The 24,066-nt window shown below is 47.4% G+C and overlaps 1 protein-coding gene across 1 annotated transcript in view; it reads right to left on the bottom strand.

Moving 5' to 3' along the window:
* LOC149431424 (glucagon receptor-like) overlaps positions 1-24,066 on the bottom strand; it is a 147,080-nt gene that overhangs the window by 52,232 nt on the left and 70,782 nt on the right. The window contains exons 5-8 of the mRNA XM_089665617.1: positions 8,532-8,638; positions 8,235-8,391; positions 4,962-5,121; positions 3,629-3,689 (exon numbers count right to left, since the gene is read on the bottom strand). Coding sequence (XP_089521743.1) covers positions 3,629-3,689; positions 4,962-5,121; positions 8,235-8,391; positions 8,532-8,638 — 485 coding nt within the window. The remainder of the gene's footprint in view (positions 1-3,628; positions 3,690-4,961; positions 5,122-8,234; positions 8,392-8,531; positions 8,639-24,066) is intronic.

The following is a 24,066-nucleotide window of genomic DNA, read 5'->3' as shown; positions in this document are numbered from 1 at the left end:
GGTGCTCGCTGTCAAGCCAAATGACTTGATGCCTGGTGACCCGATGCCCGCTGTCCAGTCAGACGATCCAATGTCTGACCCAGTGCCCGCGGTCATACCAGTTGACTCGGAGCCCACTGCCTTGCCAGATGACGTGGTGCCCGCGGTCGAGCCAAATGACCTGATGCCTGGTGACCCGATGCCCGCTGTCCGGTCAGACGATCCAATGTCTGACCCAGTGCCCGCGGTCATACCAGTTGACTCGGAGCCCACTGTCGTGCCTGGTGACTTGGTGCCCGCCGCTCCACCTGGGGGTCCGGCGCCCGCTGCCCCGCCTGGGGGCCCGAGACCTGTCGCTCCGCCTGAGGGCCCGAGACCTGTCGCTCCGCCTGGGGGTCCAGCGCCCGCCGCTCCGCCTGGGGGTCCGGCGCCCGCCGCCCCGCCTGGGGGCCTGAGACCTGTCGCTCCGCCTGAGGGCCCGAGACCTGTCGCTCCGCCTGGGGGTCCGGCGCCCGCCGCTCCGCCTGAGGGCCCGAGACCTGTCGCTCCACCTGGGGGTCCGGCGCCCGCCGCTCCGCCTGAGGGCCCGAGACCTGTCGCTCCACCTGGGGGTCCGGCGCCCGCCGCTCCGCCTGAGGGCCCGAGACCTGTCGCTCCACCTGGGGGTCCGGCGCCCGCCGCTCCGCCTGGGGGCCCGAGACCTGTCGCTCCGCCTGGGGGCCCGAGACCTGTCGCTCCACCTGGGGGTCCGGCGCCCGCCGCTCCGCCTGAGGGTCCGAGACCTGTAGTTCCGCCTGGGAGTCCGGCGCCCGCCTCTCCGCCTGGGGGTCCGGCGCCCGCCTCTCCGCCTGGGGGTCCGGCGCCCGCCTCTCCGCCTGGGGGCCCGATGCCTGTCGCCCCGCCTGGGGGCCCGATGCCTGTCGCCCCGCCTGGGGGCCCGATGCCTGTCGCCCCGCCTGGAGGCCCGATGCCTGTCGCCCCGCCTGGAGGCCCGATGCCTGTCGCCCCGCCTGGAGGCCCGATGCCTGTCGCCCCGCCTGGAGGCCCGATGCCTGTCGCCCCGCCTGGAGGCCCGATGCCTGTCGCCCCGCCTGGAGGCCCGATGCCTGTCGCCCCGCCTGGAGGCCCGATGCCTGTCGCCCCGCCTGGAGGCCCGATGCCTGTCGCCCCGCCTGGAGGCCCGATGCCTGTCGCCCCGCCTGGAGGCCCGATGCCTGTCGCCCCGCCTGGGGGTCCGGTGCCCGCCGCCCCGCCTGAGGGCACGAGACCTGTCGCTCCACCCGGGGGCCCGGCGCCCGCCGCTCCGCCTGAGGGCCCGATGCCTGTCGCCCCGCCTGGGGGCCCGATGCCTGTCGCCCCGCCTGGGGGCCCGATGCCTGTCGCCCCGCCCGGGGGCCCGAGGCCTGTCGCCCCGCCCGGGGGCCCGAGGCCTGTCGCCCCGCCCGGGGGCCCGATGCCTGTCGCCCCGCCCGGGGGCCCGGTGCCTGTCGCCCCGCCCGGGGGCCCGGTGCCTGTCGCCCCGCCCGGGGGCCCGATGCCTGCCGCCCCGCCCGGGGGCCCGGTGCCTGCCGCCCCGCCCGGGGGCCCGGTGCCTGCCGCTCCGCCCGGGGGCCGGGTGCCTGCCGCTCCGCCTGGTGGCCCGCTGCCTGCCGCTTCGCCTGGTAGCCCGATGTGCCTCTGCCCGGAGTCTAGCCCGATGTGCCTCTGCCCGGAGTCTAGCCCGATGTGCCTCTGCCCGGAGTCTAGCCCGATGTGCCTCTGCCCGGAGTCTAGCCCGATGTGCCTCTGCCCGGAGTCTAGCCCGATGTGCCTCTGCCCGGAGTCTAGCCCGATGTGCCTCTGCCCGGAGTCTAGCCCGATGTGCCTCTGCCCGGAGTCTAGCCCGATGTGCCTCTGCCCGGAGTCTAGCCCGATGTGCCTCTGCCCGGAGTCCAGCCCGATGTGCCTCTGCCCGGAGTCCAGCCCGATGTGCCTCTGCCCGGAGTCCAGCCCGATGTGCCTCTGCCCGGAGTCCAGCCCGATGTGCCTCTGCCCGGAGTCCAGCCCGATGTGCCTCTGCCCGGAGTCCAGCCCGATGTGCCTCTGCCCGGAGTCCAGCCCGATGTGCCTCTGCCCGGAGTCCTGCCCGGTGTGCCAGTCTTTGATATCCCGCCAGTTACCAGACCCGGGCGGTGGAACATTTTTCCCAGCTAGGACTGTTTGGAGCGTCCTGAGGCCGCTCCTTGAGGGGGGGGTACTGTCAGGAATGGACTGGCCAGCAATGGTGGGACTCACCTGCCTTTTGATCTGCAGTACCAGGGCTAGCCAGCGGATGCTCCCAGCAATCAGAGACTCAACCTTTCAGCCAGCTAACACCTGGAACTGATGACACTGGTGTATTTAAGGGATGGCCAGACTTGCAGACTCTGCCTTGGTGTTGTGTTTGTCCTGGGCCCTGTATCTGTCCTGCATCCTGTTTCTGTTCCTTTGCTACCTGTTCTGATCCCTGGCTTGTGACCCTGACCATCCCTCTGCCTGACCCTCTGTACTACGCTGCTTGCTACCTGTTCTGATCCCTGGCTTGTGACCCTGACCATCCCTCTGCCTGACCCTCTGTACTACGCTGCTTGCTACCTGCTGAACCTGGCCTGTGACTCCGACCATTCTCCGCTTGCTCCCCCTGTACCTACCTGCCCAATTGATATTGACCCGGCCTGCCTGACGACGCTTGCTTGTATGTACTGTTATCTGTGGGTGGTTGGTTTGGTTTGTTTGCACTGTATTATGTTTAGTATTGCACTGCGTTTATGTTTGTATTGTTAGTGTTAATAAATTACATTGTTAATCACATATCTGAAGTCTGCGTTTCCCTGCTTCAGTCACACACCTCTGGTCATACCTGGGAGCCCTGACAGGAATATTACTATACTTACTATGGATGACACATACACATCATTCATCTACTCTTGGTCCGGCACCCGGGTCCAATATATGAACCCATTGCGGCCCTCAAGTCAAAAAGTTTGCTCACCCCTGGTTTTGCCCTTCCTTGTTTTAGCTAGTTATTTATCACATGTATGCTGCCATGTTGGCGTCAGGAAAACAAAAAAATGTATCATACTTACCGTAATTTTCCTTTCCTGATGCCAATCCATGGCAGCATACGAACCCTCCCTTGTTTGATCTTGATTGTACAGAGAATGGGGGAGGTTGCTCTGTCAGACTTTTACAGATATACACAGGTCCTGTGGGTGGATTTAGTGGCAGAGATATATCACATGTATGCTGCCATGGATTGGTGTCAGGAAAGGGAAATTACGGTAAGTATGATACAATTTTCTGTTTTTTTTATGCATCAGCAATTGCAATCCTTTTTTTTTTTTTTTTTACTAGCAACAAAACTCTAATTGAAGCAATTCTATAGCGGCTGCAAATTTCTTCCACAAAACACTCATGTGACATGGCTTTAATGGTATGAACTTGGTTTTGTGGTTTGTCAATGGCCCATTGTTGTCCTCATGGTTGACTATAGACTTATATGGTTCCCTTGCAGATGAATAAGTGGAGAACATTTAATAGGGTAGTAGATAGAATCTAATAAATAATCTTGGCATTGCTATATTGTGCTGGATTTACTGTATATCGTATCAAAAATAGTGTTTTATCTTACCCTTTGTTGTCCTTCTGATATTTCAGTAACATCCACGGAATAACAAACAACCCTGGACTCCCTGCAGAGGAGATTAAATAATCCATCAGTTTTTGTAAACTGTTTCTCAGCTCAAGAACACAAATGTAATATATTGCAGTTTACTAGCCTTTAGATGTGCTGGCTGAAAGCCCAATTGATTTTCTTTATTTAGACTTTTTTCCCTTTATATTCACTTAGCACACTTCCTTTCCTAGGGTGACAATTTTCATGCACCCTCCTATATCTGTGGAGGGGTTCAGTAGTCCCCAGCAGTGAAGTAGGCAGGGTTGATAACAATACAGTAACTTACATGTTCACTTGATTTCTGGCAGGATCAACAGGTATTTTGTGAACTTTTCAAACAGGTGTAATAAAATTATTTTATTGGTATATTTAATAAACCAAAGGGACCAAATAAGAGAATTCAGTGGAGAGTTTACTGGTACCCAAAGGCACAGAATGAACACTTCCTGATTGGCTGTCTGTTCTGCAGATACTCTTTGGCTGACAGATCTCAAAAGAAGGATTAGCTAGATATTTTCAGCCCACTATTATTATGTTACCCAGTCACAAGCCAGCGGTTGGGTAATTCCTCCTGCTCCCCCCCTTCTATATGAATAGACATGCATACTTGGCTGCTCAAAGGATTAATTTTACTCGAAGAGCCTTCCCAAAATAGATCATTGAGTCCTTCTATAGCAAGGAAATGAATAAATGAATAAAACTCCCAGTAATGCTATTACTAGGCCGCTGCTAGAGGGAGCTCTAATGATTTGTAGTGTGACTTCAGGAGACTAACACAACAATCTCACATTAAACTTGGAACTAGCAAGTGAGCAACATGTGTTTTCTGTTCTCCTCTTGTTAAAAGGTTAGTCACACTTGATTTATGCCATCTTTGTTCAGTTTTGTATTCACTTTCTCTGTTTAGTATTCTATATGTTAGTAATGGTAACTCTTTAACACAAATTGGTTCACTTTTCCATGTGGTCTGCACTGCCACTATAAAGAGAGTAATTATCTGTATAATGTGCTCCATTTTGGTTTGTCACATTAAACTCAGAATGAGCAAGTGAGCACATGTGTTTTCTGTTCTCCTCTTGATACAGATACTGCAGGCTGCATCTTTGTCATACCTCATACTCAGATCACCGATAATCCTGTAACATTTACACTGTGCTACATATCTGACTATCCTCTAGAATCCAGAGACAATAGATAGCTTTATATACAGTACTTCCCAATAATGCAGGGTCTGGTTGAGAGACGTGTCTACCCAAGTCATTTATAGTCATCAGAGGAATCCACTTACCCCATCCAAGGCACAGGTACAAGACACCATTGTTGCTCTTGCAAAATACAGCACCAATCAGCAGTTTATATAGGTAGACTGCCTCCACCACAAACCAATAGTGATTGGCCAGCATACAGTAATGCATTATCGCTTGTGTCCTACGACATTCATCAGCACCCTGTAACATTGAGATTCCATTTTAAGGGTAATGCTTACACAGCAGGTTTTAGCAGAAAGCTGAATTAAATGTATAAATTGCTTTGTATAAAATACATTTGTAGCATTTGAAATTAGAAGCAAGCCACCCTACTCACTGGTTCTCATTAGCCATATAAAGCTGCTGACAAACATGTAAAGCGGGCATTAAGAAAAAATACAGAAAAGCGATGATTTGTGCAATGCAAAATACATGACTTGAGATTACTTGAATCTGCTTCGAGAGGCGATCTAGCTGGAATACAGTCCTATGTCCAGCTACAATATTATCTGTTCCATTTTGACAGAAATAATAAATATGATTGTAAGTAGAAAAAAACACTAATTATGATTGAATCAAAATGTAGGAGTGCTGGAAGGCAACATGTTTTTATATCAGACATTTATGGATTCTTACTGCCTGGTTATCAAAGAATCATTTGACCTGTTGGATGTCAGCTTGGAGTGTCAATAGAGCAAGAATTTACAACAGGGCGTGTGTACCAAAAGGCTGCATACCAAAGTCCTGGTCCTAGGAGTTCACACATACCCCCTAGTGGTTGGGCATGGAGATAAGAGAGCCTCAGCCCAGCTTCCCTGGTGACATGAAGATTAAAAGGACAGATTACCTGGCTTCTAACCAGAAGGAAGAACCCGGATGTGGACTGGAATGTTGACCTGGGTCATAGCATTTTGGGCAATATAGCAGTGCCCCCTGGTGGAGACAACAACTTACTTCCGGGAGGATGGCTGGGGTAATACTATACTTCCTAATGAGTAGGGAGGAGAACCCCTTATGAGTTGCGGACTGTTGCTCATTGGACGGAGGACTACACCAGGTGGGGCAGGGGTGTTTGGGTGGTGTCTGAGATTGCTTTTAAATGCAAGTCTGACCATGTTTGCCCTCTCCTTCCCTCTTTCTATCCAGGGCCCAGCCAAAGTATACTGCACTTACGTAACGTATCATATTCGCTCTTTTATTTCTATATGCTCTGTAATATTTGTTTAGATTTATCTGTTCGTGTTTTACTTCCTTTTGTAGATAAATAAGACCTTGCTTCTGTGAGCTTTGTGTTTATTATTATTATAGCTAATATTGTAATATATTACGTCCATCAATATTGTCAGAGCTTAGATATACTAATTATAGGGACCGACAAGATAGTACATAATTTTATTTTAAACGGGGAGTCCAAAAACACCACACCCCAATTTTTATTTTAAGGAGCACCAAAAGTAAATCTGAAAAGCATTCTTTTTTTCTAATTTTGTTCTGTTAGTAGCACAAAAATCTTAGATTCCACAGTTAGTGATCTTAACATGCCCTCTTGTTGAGAGATATTGTGAATAGGAAAAAAAAATAAAAAAAATAAAAAATATATATATATATATATATCCTGTATATATAATTTTATTTTTTTTTTATTTTATTGATTTTCCATGAACAAAAAATATAGCAAATGCAAGTTATACAACTTGTACAAAAAGAACATGCAACATACAATTATTTTTTCATATAATAATGTGTTGCCAGCCAATCCTATATAACACATCTACTGTTTGTCTTTTAAGGCTCAATGACAATATTAATTATACATATTTTATACCTCAACAATGAGAGTTAGAACATGCGTCTTCACAGGCCTTTTTTTAAGCGGGAACGTGGGGGAACGAAGTTCCAGCACCTCCTAGCACTGAATATATGTAATGTCAAAGGGTGCTGGAGGGTCTGTTGATGCTGGCTGCTGGGAAATTTATTGATGAGGGAGGGGTCTATTGTTGCTGAAGAGCCAATTGTTGCTAGGATGGATCTACTGTTGAGGGAGGGGTCTATTGGCTGCTGGGAGATCTATTGTTGCTGGCAGGGGTCTAATATTGCTAGGGGTTATTTTGTTGCTGATGGGGCTTTTGTTGCTGGTTGCTGGGGATCCAAATTCCATACAAATTACTTAAAACCACAAAATGATACTTGGTTCTGTATTCATTAAAAAGGGGTGGTACTGAAAGGTGGGTAGGCTATGGAACCAAAGGATGGTGGTCATAGGTGGGTAGGGGGCAAATACGAGGAGTGACTTGGAAAGGGGGAGTTCCTGCACCTATTCTGTCAGGGAAAAAAAACCCTGTCTTTTTACTTTTAATCCCATGTACAGATATTGATACAAAAAAGATAATATTCTATGGGTATTGTAAATTGTTTCCAGCCAGAATGACCAGATTTTTTTCAAATTTCTTAGGACAACCTCAATGTTCCAGCTGGCATATTCTGATCACATTATCCCTATAAAAGAGGGCATGTTGAAAGAGAAATGTGTGATTTTGGTCCGATGCTGCATTTGAGTAATCAAAGACCACTGATCACTCAGTTCTTTGTCTTCAGTGAGCAGAGAGCAGTAACTGCCAATCATCGGCTCTCTGCTCTGCCCCCCAGCGCTCACTGGAGTGCCAGGCAGTGGAGGGAACAGAATCGGCTGGTTCAGGCTCTCAGCAGTGCATTGAGAGGCTAAGCTAACTGCCGCTCAGGCATCTGCGTGATTGTCAACATTAAAGTTGTGATCCCCAAAGAGTATGGACCAGATGAGTGACATCAACCAACACCGGACTTTAGCCTGCTGTCGGCTGAATCTGGGTCACAGGAGTGCAAAACTAAGTGCTTTTGACTTACAGGAGAAGTAGGGCCAAAAAAGCTTTGGCCCTACTTCTCCTTTCAGAACCCAAAAAGAGCTTGCAGTTTAGACAGATATTTGAGCAGCTAAAAAGGAACAACTTCAACAATCTTGTCTTTAGGTCACTTACATTTGGTGCTTCTATATTTGAATTCACTCAAAGCTGCAAAGGTCCTCCACCAATGAGGACAGACCGTCCTTGAGTGAAGCCTAGATTAAAGACTCAAAAAAGCCTTGCAACAATGCCTTGCGATTTCACTATATTCATCGCTATTCCCAAACTGATCCAACTCCACCACATTCCACCACATCCCCACCTATTGTGGAGTATACAAGGACAAATCAAATAATAGAGCTTACTTAGCATCTGGAATATCTGACAATAGGTTATGGAATTTTTAAACATTGGGGTGAATAACAAAGTGACTCTCACCGTGTTGCTGATCAGGAACTCCCTGTCAGACATATCAATGATTTGCATACCCCATTTCTCCTTGTGCAAAACATCATTCACGATCACCGAGATGGCACGCAGTGCAAAGGAGGCGAATAGGTGGCAGTGGATGTAATTCCGCGTACAGTGCAACTTCCTGGAGAAATATCAGGAAAAAAAGGGATTGCAAGGGTTAGTAAATTCATGAGAGCTGTTTTTGTGATGGGTCAGAAGACATTGACAATAGGACCCACCAACTCTGTGAAGGTATGATCACTGAAAAGCAGAGACACTTACCTAAACATAGTGAAGATCAGCAGAGATAAAAGGATGGCCCCCAGGGACACCGAGTACCCAATAGTGTACACGACTCTAAAACTGAGTAACATGCCCTTTGCCACCTCCTAGGAAACAAAGCAATGAATTCACCAGATAACGAAGCACAAGTTTACATTTGACAGGTGCTCTTCAGTTATGTTGCAAAATAACAATTTAAAAATGTATTCAAGGAAGTCAGTAACGTTTTGCAAACTTCTGGTGGATTTGAGTTTAGGAAATCAGAATTTCATAATCCTCTGGCAGAATGACTGCGTTCTAAAGAGGCTGAACTATTCCCAAGATGCTTTCAAGTGTAGTGATGTGATCATTTCTTTGCCCATTTTCCAGTGTATACTTCTATTATGCAGTGTTTGTTTTGCCCTTTTCCAATATGGTTGCTATTCTCTCTGGGCATGAAGGATGAGGTCATCAGAGAGCACACTTGTGGAGAAGAGAGGGGTGTGGATTTCTTACAGAGAGAGAGCTCAGACTATAGGTGTTGCAGACTCCCCGCACTGAGACATGCAAAAAAGACTGTTAATGCTTTAATGTTCCTGTTTGGAAGATACTTTATGTTGGATGGTTCACTGAATGTGATTTCTTCAATACATGGACTTTCATATACAATGCTGTGTGGATTGCTGTCTATGTGGATGATACATTTTTTCAGTTGGAATTTCACTTGTTATTCTCAAGCCCTAATTGAGTGGAGGCACTAGCGCTTGTTAGAGATCTTGTCCTGATCACACAGATTATAAGGACTCTGCTCCTAAATACTATAGAGGTGGTGCCATCATACCCCAGTAGCCGCAAAGAGTGTACAAATAGCGCTACACAAGCATTCAAATTTATAATCAAATGAATACTAAACTGAATTTTTAATTGTCATAACAGACAAAACCAAGTGTGAGACATGTCTTTATTCCTGGCATGTGCTAATTGCTAATATACAGTTGTGTTCAAAATAATATCCGTCAGACATCACTAACCGGATCAATCGCTGTTTTTGGTAGAAATGATATTTCTACATGGCAAATAATTTACTAGCAGGTGTAGTAGAGTAATAGAAATCCAACAGACCCAACAGTCATAACATGCATGCTGCTGATTCTGTGTCATTGAATCACTCATTGAAAGGGGCGTGTTCAAAATAATAGCAGTGTGGAGTTCTATTAGTGAGGTCATTCATTCTTTGAAAAACAGGTGGTAATTATTGCCCTTATTTAAGGAAGGAAGGCAGCAAATGTTGGACATGCTGGTTACAGTGCATTTCTCTCTGAAATTCTTAGGAAAATGGGTCGTTTCAGACATTGTTCAGAAGAACAGCGTACCTTGATTAAAAAGTTAATTGGAGAGGGGAAAACATATAAAGAAGTGCAGAAAATGATAGGCTGCTCAGCTAAAATGATGGCAAATGCTTTAAAATGGCAACCAAAACCTGAAAGACGTGGAAGAAAGCAAAAAACTACCATTGGAATGGATAGAAGAATAGCCAAAATGGCAAGGACTCAGCCAACAATCAGCTCCAGGAAGATGAAAGAAGGTGTGACGTTCCCTGTGAGGACTGTTACAATTAGAAGACGTCTATGTGAAGCCAAGCTATCTGCAAGAAGCCCCCGCAAAGTCCCACTGTTGGAGAAAAGACGTGCTGAAGAGGTTACAATTTGCCAAAGAGCACATTGACTGGCCTAAAGAGAAATGGTGTAACATTTTGTGGACCAATGAAAGTAAGATTGTTCTTTTTGGGTCTAGTGGGTGGAGACAGTTTGTCAGACGACCCCCAAACACTGAATTCAAGCCACAGTACACTGTGAAGACAGTGAAGCATGGTGGTGCAAGCATCATGATATGGGGATGTTTCTCATACTACAGTGTTGGGCCTATTTATCGCATACCAGGGATCATGGATCAGTTTGAATACATCAGAATACTTGAAGAGGTCATGCTGCCTTATGCTGAAGAGGAAATGCCCTTGAAATGGGTGTTCCAACAAGATAACGACCCCAAACACACCAGTAAACGTGCAACATCTTGGTTCCAGACCAACAAGATGGACGTTGTGGAGTGGCCAGCCCAATCCTCGGATCTTCATCCAATAGAAAACTTGTGGGGTGACATCAAAAATGCCGTTTCTTAGGCAAAACCAAGAAATAGAGAAGAACTGTGGAATGTGGTCCAATCATCCTGGGCTGGAATACCTGATCACAGGGGCCAGAAGTTGGGTGACTCCATGCAACACAGATGTACAGCAGTTCTCAGAAACAGTGCGACTACAACCAAATATTCACACACAAATTTGATATATTTTTCTTCATGTTTTGATTTGGAATAGAATGTGTCGTGTTCCCAATGCATTTGTGTGGATGGAAGCTATTAGAAGGATTTTGAGCTTTATTCACTTTTTTCAACACACTGCTATTATTTTGAACACAACTGTACATTTAAAACCCACTTTTGCCCGGGTTCACACTGATGTGCAGAATTCACACTGGTTTCTGTGCAATTTCCACACCGCATCAGAATCGCACCCCGTCCATGCGAACCGCTGTGGGAATGCATGCTAAGTTAACAACACCCCAAAACGGTTCACAAAATGTGTTGCAATGTTTAAAATCGGATCGCATGGGTGTGTATACCCAATGCGATCCGATTCTAGTACGGACAAAAAAAAAGGGTCCTTCACTATTTTGGTGTGGATGCGTGCAATCTAAGCCATACAAAATGTACGGCTCAAACTGCACTGCACAGAAATCGCATGTGAATCGCACAGGAATGCAGTGTACCACACTTGATCAGTGTGAACCTGGGCTAATGATAAAAATTGCTGCTTTATCTGAATTGTAAGGTGTTGGAGTTCTGCTTTATTTAATATACTGAAAATGTATTTTCTGAAATGTCTTTTTTTTGTGGTATGGACATATTCGCTGTTGAAGATGTTGAAGTTTCCACCCATTGTTACCTGAACTGTGAGAATGTTTCTACATACAGAGAACTGCAATTCTGAGAGGCTGTTTCCTGAGATCGTTTTCCTGGAACACATACATCTGTTTCTTGTTGTAACTATCATGGAGGACTGTTCCCTATTATGTATGTTTATTGTTCCTTGAATATCATGTGTTTATTTAATATATCATGTGTTTATTTTACACTAATGTCTCATCCCCTTTTTAAAATTTATATGAGATGTCTTGAACCTGAATATGGTTGAATATAGACTGAGTGACCACATGGGGTTTATTTACTAAAGCTGGAGAGTCCAAAATCAGACTCCCTTCTGCATAGAAACCAATCAGCTTCCAGGTTTCATTGCCAAAGCTTCATTGAACAAGCTGAGGTTAGAAGTTGATTGGTTTCTATGCAGAAGAGAGTCTGATTTTGGACTCTCCAGCTTTAGTAAATAAGCCCCCATGTGTCTGATGTCTTATTTCCAAACGCTCGCACTCATTACAGGTTGAATGGAGGCTGGCCAGCAGAAGTGTACCTTCCAAATGGTACTAACCTATCAGTAAGGTTCCGTGCACACTGTTTTCATAAAACGCCAGTGCTCTTGGAAGAAAAACTGCTAAGTTTGAGCATTTTTGTACTGGCGTTTAGGAGCATTTAGCATTTTTTTTTCTGCCAGAGAAGCACTCTCAAAAACACAAAATATAAGGGTCGTTTTCCTGCCTCTAAACGTTGAGCTTAAAAAATGCCTCTAGACCACCTAATGTGCATGGGCACATGGGATAACATTAGTCGCTTCTACAGGCAACACACTAAACTCTAGGAGAAGCGTTTTTAAGCCAGCGTACATGGAGCTTTAATAATATTTGGGGCTAAAATGAAACAATAAGACTAATCAATCTATAGACATGTGCGGTTCGTTTCAAATGGAATTTTGAACACATTGTTTTGTTATTCAGAGATTTGGATCAGAATTCGAATTACAAAAATAAGGAATTTAAACGAATCCGAAATAACAAAATGAAATTCAGCCAAAATTCGAATTCAAAACAAATTTGAAAACAAAATCAAACAAACATTCAAAAACAAATTTAAAGCACAGCTCCACTCAAAAGAGGAAGTTCCATTTTTAAGAACTTGTCCCCTGTTCCCCATTAAGAATTGGCACCTTTGGGGATGGGGGAAGAGCAGGTATCCAAAATTGACAGGTACTCGCTTCCACTTACTCTGCAATCACCTAGGCAATCAGAAGCTGACGTTTTCGGGGAGTGGCCTGATCATGGCGCTGGGAGACTATGTGCAGGGCTCCCACCATGAATAAGCTGCCTGGGTCCTGATCCACACTACACCATCCCACAAGCTTACCTGGCCTTGCTGCTGGCTTCCGGTCGGTGTCGTGCAGTGTGTCGTCGTCCTCCCCCCCCCTGCGCTGGTCATGCGGTGGCCGGCGGCGGCGGTGAGCCCTGCCGGAAGGATCAGGTGGCTCGGATCCTGGTGCCCAAGCGGAGAAGGACCCCAGGGGAAACTGTCTGTACATGGTTGCACTAGGCAGGCTAACAAGGGTGGAAGAAGTGGAGGAGAAAATGGAGACACAGGCTCAGAAGATATGTAACCTGGAAATGCAGTTGGAGGAGATGCGAAGGGAACAGAGGAAGCTTTCATACAAATTGGAGGACCAAGAAAATAGAGAGAGAAGAAATAATCTAAGGGGCCTCCCAGAAGATGCGCATGAAGAGGAGCTCCGGGAAAAAGTAAAGAAAGTGTTCAATCGATTGACAGGTAGACTAGTCAGATTGAAGATTGAGAGAATTCATAGATTAAGACGCCCACCAGGAGTAACAACAGACACCCCTAGAGACGTGATTGTTCAATTCCATGATTATTAGGACAGAGAATATGGAAAAAAACCGCGGGAGACCCCAGAGTAAAAACATGGAGAAATCAAACTACAAGTCTTTTGCAGACATTTCATCTGAGATATTAGCTAGAAGATTGTTGAAACCCTTATTGGATCAGATGAAGGAAAAAAGAATTCAATATAATTGGGGATTCCCAGCATGTCTGATTGGGTGGAAAGATTGGAAATCAGCAAGGCTAAGATTCCCAGAAGAACTTAGTGACTTTTGTGAAAAATTAGAACTGCAGAAGGTGGGAATTGTGGATTGGATAGAGGGGTCAAATGAAAGGGTAAGGTCAAAAGAAGAGAAGTGGCAGCCAGTGGATAAAAAGAGAAAATAGACTGAATTGGGGGAGGGTAAGCAGAAGAGGGATATGGGGCTCCGGGGGATGAATTGTTGTCCCCCCCCCCCCCTTTTTTTTTTCTCTCCCTCTCTCCCTCTACCCATCTCTCCTGTGTTTTCTCAGCAGGTCTTTGGGGAAGATAACTAGAGTCAGCAGGGCACTGGGTGATCAAACAGGATTTTAAACACTTAAGCCCCATGCTGAGAGCGGGGGGTAGGAGTGGATGTCTATGTTCAGAGTTTTACTCCAATTTAGGAAATCATCAGTGAGGGAATCCAACATCAGATTCCAAGGCAACATACCGACCAAGTGTTTTTAGTAATTTAGGTAAGGGTTGGGGTGGGTGGGAGGGTAGGAGGGAGGAGGAGGGGTGGGATGGAGGGGATGTGGAAGGGGTGAGATTGGAGGAAGGTCCATGAGAGGGGTAGTATATATCATTTTCCCTTTGAACAAGAAAGAGAGCAGAAATATTAGACAGTTATAAGCCAGATTAATTTAATGACATACAATGTGAAAGGTTTAAATTCTCCTACCAAAGACATAAGATACTTAAGGAAGTTCATCAACTCTCCGCAGACGTGTTCTTACAAGAGATACATTTATCATATGATACTAATGTCAAATTACACTCAAGGTACTACCCAACTTGGTATTACTTGGACTCACCAAAAAAGAGGGCTAAAAGGAGTAGCGATTAGGTTCTAAAAAAACTTGGGTTTTGATGTGGAGGAGAGATTGGTGGACCCAGAGGGATGGTTCCTATGTTTAAGAGGGAAAATGCGGGGAAAAAGCTATACCTTGGTTAATATTTATTGTCCGAATCAAAATCCAGAAGTATTTCTGTATACTTAAAAGCGAAGAATTAAAAGACCTACTGGAACAGGAATCAAGGAAGATCTTCAATAGGGTCTCAAAGGAAGGATATCAGTGGGGAAATAAGCCAGGAAAATATTTTGATGAAAAGACTTAAGGCGAAGAAATTGAAAAATTATGTTAAGAAGATTAAAGATGAAAAAAGATAACTGGTATACACCACCACTGATATTGCTGAAACATTCCAAAAATTGTATAGTAGGTTGTATGATGTAAAACCTAGGAACCCGAAAGCTTCAGAGGAAGAAAAAGGGGGAAACGTCAGGAATTTCTAAAGGCCGCAGATCTGCCAAAAATGACAAAAGAAAAATGAGTATCGTTAGAACAAGCGATCTCCCAAGAGGACATGAATACGGCCCTAAAGAATACAGCAGGAGGGAAATTCCAGGACCCGATGGGTAAATGGTGGGGTATTATAAGAAATTTGGAGACTCCCTAAATTATGTACATATATGAATGTCATGGGAGAGGGAATGGGAATAAGAGCAGAATCGCTGCAAGCGTATATAACAATAATCCTAAAAGAAGGAAAGGATAGTTCACAATGCACTAGCTATAGACCTATATCACTACTAAATACAGATACAAAACTCTTTGCGAAGGTGCTAGCTACGAGGATAAAAGAGCTGATGCCGGCATGGATATATTTGGGTCAGGTGGGTTTTGTCCTGGCAAGGGATAATGGTTGGAGAACATTGCTCCTTTTACAGAAGGCAAAGAGAGAAAGTTACCAACAATTTTATTGTTGATTGATGCCGAGTGATTGTGATAGGTTAACTTTGCCTAACCTAATAGAATTACTAAAAGGGTATGGAGAGCTTTCAAATTTGAAAATAAACCCCTCAAAATCAGAGATCTTGAACATCAGTGTTTCAAAAAAATGTGATGCAGACTATACAAAAAGACTTCCCATTTTCATGGAGGGAGAAGGAATTAGGTTACCTAGGCATAAAGTTGACTCCTTCTTCTATGAATAATATATTCCGGGTAAATTATATTCCATTAATAAGAAAGAGAAAGTTGGATTAAATTTGCCCAATTTTAAGAACTATTACACTGCGGTGATATTGGCACGAACTGTAGATTGGACATATAATTCACAGGGGAAGAGTTGGGTTGAAATCAGGGGCGGACTGACCATTTGGAAACTCGGGCACTGCCTGAGGGCCCGGGGTCAGTAGGGGGCCCCATGAGATGCCCCTGGTACCTTTTACATAGGCTTTTTTGAGTTTGGGCAAGGACAGAGGGGCCCCATGATCCCCTATTGCCCGGGGGCCCATGAGTTGTCAGTCTGCCCCTGGTTGAAATAGAAGATATATTAAGTAATACACGATTAGAGAGGATTAGTTGGATACCACGAAAGTTTTGCACTATGGATAAGACTAGTAGTACATAGATACAGGAGGTACTAAGAGTATGGGATAGAATGCACAACCAAATAGATTGGAAGTACAATCCACTGTTGGTTCCCCTGGTGGGTACTGAGTTTTTCCAGGAAATGGTTTAAAGATATAGATGCACTTTTGGGGATATAGCAGTTAAAGGGAAGTTGGGTACTTTTCAAGACTTAAAGACTAAAAAAAGAGTTTTGTGTCATTTGATGACTTGAGATATTATATATCAACTAAGACATTTTGTTGCGAAGTTGCCCCAACCACTGAGGATGACGGAGGACATGCTCCCATTTGAAAAGATGCTGGGTTCCAGTATGGCACCAAAACATGTTATGTTATTTCTGGAATTTATAAGATTCTTCTTGAACTGGGCGGGGGGCAGGTTCTCCGCTGCTCTTAGAAAAATGGGAAAGGGAACTGGGAACAAAAAAAAAAAGAAAATGCGGAAGTTGTCCTTCATCCTCTCTCCCCGTAGTCTACTGGGCCACGTGACAGGTCCCAGAAGACTGCGGGACCATTCACAAAGCGCAGCGCTTCTCGCGCATGCACAGTGAGTAGTGAAACAGCAGGCTGTCACAGCCGAGGGCCCACACTGAAGATGCCGGCACCGGGAACACAGGGCGGCCAGTGAAACAGGCTGCGGGGGGGGGACACAATAGAATCGAGGGACAGATAAGTGTCCATTTTTAAAAGTCAGAAGCTACAGTTTTTGTAGCTGTTGACTTTTATTAATTTTTTTTTACTATTTTCACTGGAATTCGGTGTTAAACTCAAATTTTAAAACAAGAATACGATTAGAAAATCAAACAAATATTCTTGAAATGAAACTTCTCGGTTGAAAATCTATATGTGTATGGCCAGCTTAATGATTGGAAAATCAAATGAATATTCTTTAAACAAATATTCTCGGTTGAAAATCTACACGTGTATGGCCAGCGTTAAGCCCCATACACACGATGAAAATGTCAGACGAATGATCGTCTGTTTTTTTTTCTCCTGCACATTGAAAGTGAAAAGGTTATTAAAGATATAATTCTCACAAGCAAATCTCTATATACTGTATCTTGCGAGCCAAGCAGTATCTACTAAATATCCACCTTAAAGCACAAATCTGGACAGAATATGTCCTTGATTTTACTGGATCGCAAACACCTAACACATAACTACCACTGTGTGCATAAATTATTTCACCATATTGTGTTGCGCTCTTTATTAATTAGTATCTCTTTAGATACTTATAATCCCAAAATAAATAATCATATATTTCCTAGTGATCAAATATACAAAAATATTTTGGTCTTATCTGTGGAGTACCCGGATCTGCAACTTGTAAGGTGAAGTCTGTCAGTATCATTTTATGGAGTATCCCAGCCACAAATTTTCAGCAAGGAGATCCACAAAATTGTGTATGACTACCGTCATGTACCAAAATTATCAAAATAACAGAAACATAAAATAGTAGAGGTAGGGCCCTAAGAGCCCCTATAGCTAAAGAAATCATAACAAACCATGGATCAGGTAGGCTAGCTGCCTCACCTGAAAAGGCAGAGAAACAAAACATTAAAAGGCCAATCGGCCCAAACCCCGTCACCGTAAAACATGGAGTGCAGAGCGGCCACTCCACATCTGGGCAGTGACATTTCCGATCATGCTAGGCAACAGGGTGGGGTCACACATCAAGGAGTCCCATAGGAACAGCATGCGAGCTGTGACTAAAGGGTCCGAGGGCCCATTCAAAACTTTTGCACGTCCTAATAGCTAAGGGATAAGACAAAATTAACAGCCATATATAAATATGATGAATCTTCAGCATGTCTCAACATCTTTTCAAAATACTGAATAATAATCAAAAGAGCAAAATCCTTTTCATCCCGGCTCTTGTCTGACTCTCCTTCTTTCCCATTGTGAAGATGGAGTGTTCCAGATAAGGGATACCTGAGGGGTAGAAGCTGGGCGTTGAGGTGAGGGAGCATCCCCCAAACCCAACTTTGGGAGGATTTCTCAACCCTCCAGAAGAGTTGTGGTTGTATATGTGCTGCCATTGTGTGGGACTATCAGCTTAAAGGGAAAACCCCATTTCTAATGAATTTGGCCCGAGAAAAGAGCAGACATGATTTCCAGCATTTTTCAATGTTTCTCCAATGTGGCCGGAGAGACATCTGGAAAAATTAGCAGAGTTGAGCCATCAAAGGAGATCACAGAGGTATTGCGAGCAGCTCTGAGTATATCTCCTTTAATCAGGAAATCTTTCATACACAGGACAATGTCACGAGGCGGTGCATCGTTAGGAGGCTTTGGACGCCGAGGTCTATGTATCTGATCGCATGCAAAGGAACTAGTGTCGTGGTCCGGAAGGAGGGATTTGAACACTTTAGTTGTAGCCTGTGAAAGATCGGTCACCATCTCTGTGACTCCCCGAACACACAGATTGTTCCTACGATTATGATTATTGTCATCCTCAACCTGCAGCTGTATAAAGGCTGTTTGTAGATGATCATGATCTCTGGAGAGCTCGCCATAGGCCAAGCTGAGCTTGTCATGTTTGGTTTCTAAGCGATTTGTTCTAGAAGCTCTGACTGAAATTTAGCGGCCAGTTTAGTGTCCATAGTCTCTAAACAGGATTCCAAGTCCCCCTTTGTAAGCTGCTGTGTATACCCACTGTCCTGTGTATATGGATGAGCTGCGGTATCCTGCATGAAGCGGGATGGGGATGCTCAGTCGCTATTATCTTGTGACATGCTGCAAGTTTCCTGCGTCTTCAGCAAGTATGTTGTAAGGGATTTCTGAGCAGTTCCCTTACTTTCTTTCCTGGCGGACAGCATGCAGGGAGTCTCCTTGGGGTGATCAGGTGAAAAATATATAGCCAAGGGAGAGAGTAGCCCCAGGGGAGCAGTTCAGCCCGGTGCAGAGACGAGGCTCCTTCTACATAGGAACAATCTCCGCAGGATGGCACATACGCCCCGACATATTCTTTATATTGTAGAAGAAGTTATCACAAGGAGGGGAGAGGTAGATGTACGCCACAATTATATTTGATAATCCATATAAGAATTGAAGGCCCAATTAACTCAGGTGCGGGTCCTAGAAGAAAAGCAGCCTCTACCGCAGAGCCAGAAGAGATGCAGGGGTCGTCACCACCCAGGCCTCAGTGCCAGAGTCCTATGGGGGGTTGTGGAACACCAGGGCTCTCACCACCCAGGTAGCTGCCAATTGTAATAGGCCCTGGGCCTGGTGGCTAGATCTTGGAGTGTCAGGGCAGGGCTGTGGAACGGACAGGTAGGCCTAGTGGCAGGGTAACGCACTGGCTGACGACAACCACCACCAACAGACTGAAGTCCCTCAGGGCGCGGAGTCTAAGTCCCAGGCTGCCCTTCACCAGGGCCCCTGATGGTGGGGATGGACTTGACGCAACCAGGGACCAGGTCGCGGCCCCCGAGACACCCCAGCTGCGGTAATGGCCGCCGCCAATGGCGTGTAGCTGGTGAGAATGACAATAGCGTAGTCAGGCAAGCCGGGTCAATAACAACGGGACAAAACAGTACAGAACAGTAGACAGAGAATCACAGGTCACGGGCCGGGTTCAGCAACGGAAGGTCAGATCAAAGGGAAACACAGAGAATGGTCTTAGTCACAAGCCGAGTCAGAATACCAGAAGAGTCACGAGCGTATACACAGAGCTGTAGCAAGACAAAGACACAAGACACAAGTGCAAAGAGCATGTGCAGATCCCAGGCTTATATGTACTCAGCCACACCCCTCTGGGGGATGGACCTCAGAGACCTGAAGGCATAAAAGATTCCCATCATGCTCAGCAGAAATCCAAGATGGATGCTAGCACATGGAGTAACATAACCTCTGGGAAAAGGTAGGACCTTGACAGTACCTCCTCCTCAAGGGCCCCTCCCCCTCCACGGCTCAACAAAAGGTTTCTGAGGAAAGCGGGTATGAAACATGGTTCTCCACTGCCGGAATGTCCTGTGGTGAGAACTTCTCAGGTAATACCGCGGGTTGGTACCCATAGTTGGCCATGAAGGGGGACATCCCAGAGGAGGAGTTGACCGCTGAGTCCTGGCAAACTCTGCCCAAGGCAGGAGATCAGCCCAATCGTCCTGATGGTCCGAGATATAACACCGAAGGAATTGTTCTAAGGCCTGATTGAAACGCTCCGCAGCCCCATTGGACTGCGGGTGGTAGGCTGAAGAAAAGGAGAGACTAATACCCAACTGGGAGCAGAAGGCGCGCCAGAATCTGGACACGAACTGACTCCCGCGGTCCGAGACAATCACCTTGGGCAACCCATGCAGGCGAAAAATCTCCCTGGAAAAGACCGTGGCCAGTTCTTGCACTGTTGGTAATTTCCTGAGTGGAATACAATGGCACATTTTGGAAAAACGATCGACGACCATGAAGATGACCGTATGGCCCCGAGACACAGGGAAGTCTACAAAAAAGTCCATGCCCAGGTGTGACCAAGGACGCTCCCCATTGGGAATGGGTTGCAGAAGACCCATTGGAAGATGCCGTGGAGATTTATTCTGGGCACAGATCGAACATGCCGCTACATAAGAGGCGATGTCGGCACGGAGAGTTGGCCACCAGAACAACCGAGAGACGACCCAAGACAACTGGTTCCTCCCCGGATGCCCGGCAGTTTTGGAGTTATGGTAGGTACGCAGCAGACGGGTGCGCAACCCCTCGGGTACAAAACATCTACCCTCCGGTCTCTCGGGAGGAGTGTCAGTTTGAGCCGCCAAAATCTGCTCCCCAAGGGGAGAAGTCAGACTGGTACGAATGGCAGCCAGGATATGATCCGGAGGTATGACCGAGGTTGGCTCAGAGTCCTCCCTGGACAACTCAGAGTATTGCCGCGATAATGCATCAGCCCTGACATTCTTGGAACCAGGCAAATAGGAGACCACATAGTTGAACCGCGACAAGAACAAGGCCCATCTGGCCTGACGGGGTGTCAATCTTTTGGCCTCCGAAAGATAAGTCAAGTTCTTATGATCGGTAAGAATGAGGACCGGAACTGCGGAGCCCTCGAGCAGGTGCCTCCATTCCTTGAGAGCCAGAATGATTGCCAACAACTCCCTATCTCCAATCTGGTAGTTGCACTCTGCAGAGGAAAGCTTCCTGGAGTAGAACCCACAGGGAAGTAGGGGTCCATCGGGCGACCGACGTTGAGACAGGAGAGCGCCTACTCCCGTCTCGGGTGCATCAACCTCAAGGACGAAGGGCAATCCAGGATTGGGATGAGACAGTATCGGAGCCGAAGCGAAGGCGGATTTCAGAGCCTCAAAAGCTACGATGGCCTCGGATGGCCACTCGTGAGGATTGCTGCCCTTCTTGGTTAGGTCTGAGAGAGGTTTTGCCAGCGTGGAGAAGTTCCTGATGAACTTCCGATAGTAGTTGGCAAAACCCAAAAAGCGCTGAATGGGCCGAAGACCATTGGGACGAGGCCACTGCAGAACTGCCAAAACCTTCTGAGGGTCCATGGAGAATCCCTCCGCAGAAATGATGGAGCCTAAAAAGGCAACTTGGGATCGATGGAATTCGCACTTCTCAAGTTTACAAAAAAGTTTGTTCTCACGTAATCGTTGCAGCACCTGCTTGACATCCTGGATATGGGACTCCATGGAGGCAGAGTAAACCAGGATGTCATCCAAGTAAACTACCACGCACTGCTGCAACAAGTCACGAAGGACATCATTTATGAATTCCTGAAAAACTGCGGGTGCGTTACACAACCCGAAGGGCATCACCAGGTATTCGTAGTGACCGGTTCTGGTGTTAAACGCGGTCTTCCACTCATCCCCGTTTGATCCGTACAAGGTTGTACGCCGCCCTAAGGTCAAGTTTGGTAAAGACTGTTGCCCCCTTAAGGCGGTCGAACAACTCAGTAATCAAGGGAATCGGGTATGCATTCTTAGTGGTGATTCGGTTGAGACCCCTATAATCGATGCAAGGCCTCAATTCACCACCCTTCTTCTTTACAAAGAAAAAGCCCGCTCCTGCTGGGGAAGTAGACTTACGAATGTGCCCCCGGGAAAGCGCATCCGCAACGTACTCCTCCATGGCCTTATTCTCCGCAACCGAGAGAGGATACACCCTGCCACGCGGAGGAGTGGCACCGGGTTGCAAGGATATGGCGCAGTCGTAAGGACGATGAGCAGGTAAGGCACCAGCGCGTACCTTATCAAACACGTCCTGGTACTCCCCATAATCAGTGGGCAACGCAGAGTCCGAGGAGGCACACAACACCTTAACCGGCCCACGGATGCACCCGGCCCCACACTGTGGAGACCACGAGAGAATCTCGGCAGTTTGCCAATTGAAGGTTGGATTGTGCATCTGCAGCCAGGGATACCCCAAAACCACTGAATAGTGCGGAGAAGAAATCACCTGGAAACAGGCCAACTCCCTGTGAACAGCCCCAATAGCTACCTCAACTGGCATAGTCTCGTGGGTAACCTGCAGTGGTTGCAGGGGCCTGCCATCTATCGCCTTGAGAACCAATGGGGTAACTCGAGCCTGCAGGAGAATGGAGTGCTGGGCAGCAAACGAGCTGTCCATAAACAACCCGCCGGCCCCAGAATCTACCAACGCCTGGGCCGTCACCGAGCCCTCCGCCCAAGAGAGGACAACGGTGATCAGTGGCTTATCTCTGCGGAACGCCGGGGATGAGGAGACTCCACCCAAGATCTGTCCCCGACAGGATCTCAGGTGCGAGCGTTTCCCGGACGGACCGGACAGGACTGCTGAAAGTGCCCACCAAGACCACAGTACAGGCAGCGACCCTCCCGACGCCGAGTGGCCCGCTCTCCCTCGGATAGGCGAGCAAACCCCAGCTGCATGGGCTCACCACCAGACAATCTATCCCCAGGAGGCGTGGGAGGAGAGGGAGGAATGGGTGGGATAGAAAACGCAGGTGCCAGTCGATTGGAAGGCCTCCGCAGGCGTTCCTTGAGTGAAGGCCTCTCCCTGAGCCTGGTATCAATCAGGATCAGGAAGGAAATTAGTGCTTCCAGCTCCACAGGCAATTCCTTGGCTGCGATCTCGTCCTTCAATGCATCAGAAAGACCCTGAGAAAACGCAGCCACCAGAGCCTCATTGTTCCAACCCACCTCTGCTGCCAGGGTACGAAACTCTATGGCGTACTCGGCCACGGTCCGTGAACCCTGATGCATAGACATGAGCAGCTTGGCAGCCGAGGCGGAGCGAGCCGGTACATCGAATACCCTACGGAAGGCATCAACAAAACCGGAAAACCCGTGAATCACTGGGTCATTCCTCTCCCATAAGGGATTCGCCCAGGCCAAGGCCTTGTCTGAGAGTAGTGAGATGAGGAAACCCACCTTTGACCTCTCAGCCGGAAATGCGTAGGGGATTAATTCAAAGTAAATCCCCACCTGGTTAAGGAACCCACGACACTGACTCGGCTCACCCCCAAAGCGCTGTGGAAGAGGGGCTGAACCGGTCATACCTCTGGACACCGCGGGTGCCGCATCAGCCGCGGCGGTAGGCACAGCAAGCGGAACAGCAGCGGGAGCGACCACCGGAGTGACAACCGGCCTAATAACACCAGGAGTAAGGTGCGCGGTGCGTGCCAGCAGAGTTTGCAACGCCTGAGCGAACTGATCCAACAGGAGATCCCGTTGATCCAGTCTGGCGACCAACATTGGAAGTGAAGGCGTACCTGCACCGTCAGGATTCATGGCACTTGTGTAATGTCAGGGCTGGGCTGTGGAACGGACAGGTAGGCCTAGTGGCAGGGTAACGCACTGGCTGACGACAACCACCACCAACAGACTGAAGTCCCTCAGGGCGCGGAGTCTAAGTCCCAGGCTGCCCTTCACCAGGGCCCCTGATGGTGGGGATGGACTTGACGCAACCAGGGACCAGGTCGCGGCCCCCGAGACACCCCAGCTGCGGTAATGGCCGCCGCCAATGGCGTGTAGCTGGTGAGAATGACAATAGCGTAGTCAGGCAAGCCGGGTCAATAACAACGGGACAAAACAGTACAGAACAGTAGACAGAGAATCACAGGTCACGGGCTGGGTTCA

This window comes from Staurois parvus, unplaced genomic scaffold (genome assembly GCF_062004578.1).
Source record: "Staurois parvus isolate SC_StPar_1 unplaced genomic scaffold, SC_StPar_1.0 ptg002268l, whole genome shotgun sequence".
NCBI classification, from domain to species: domain Eukaryota; kingdom Metazoa; phylum Chordata; class Amphibia; order Anura; family Ranidae; genus Staurois; species Staurois parvus.
This window is presented reverse-complemented; position numbering and strand designations above follow the sequence as displayed.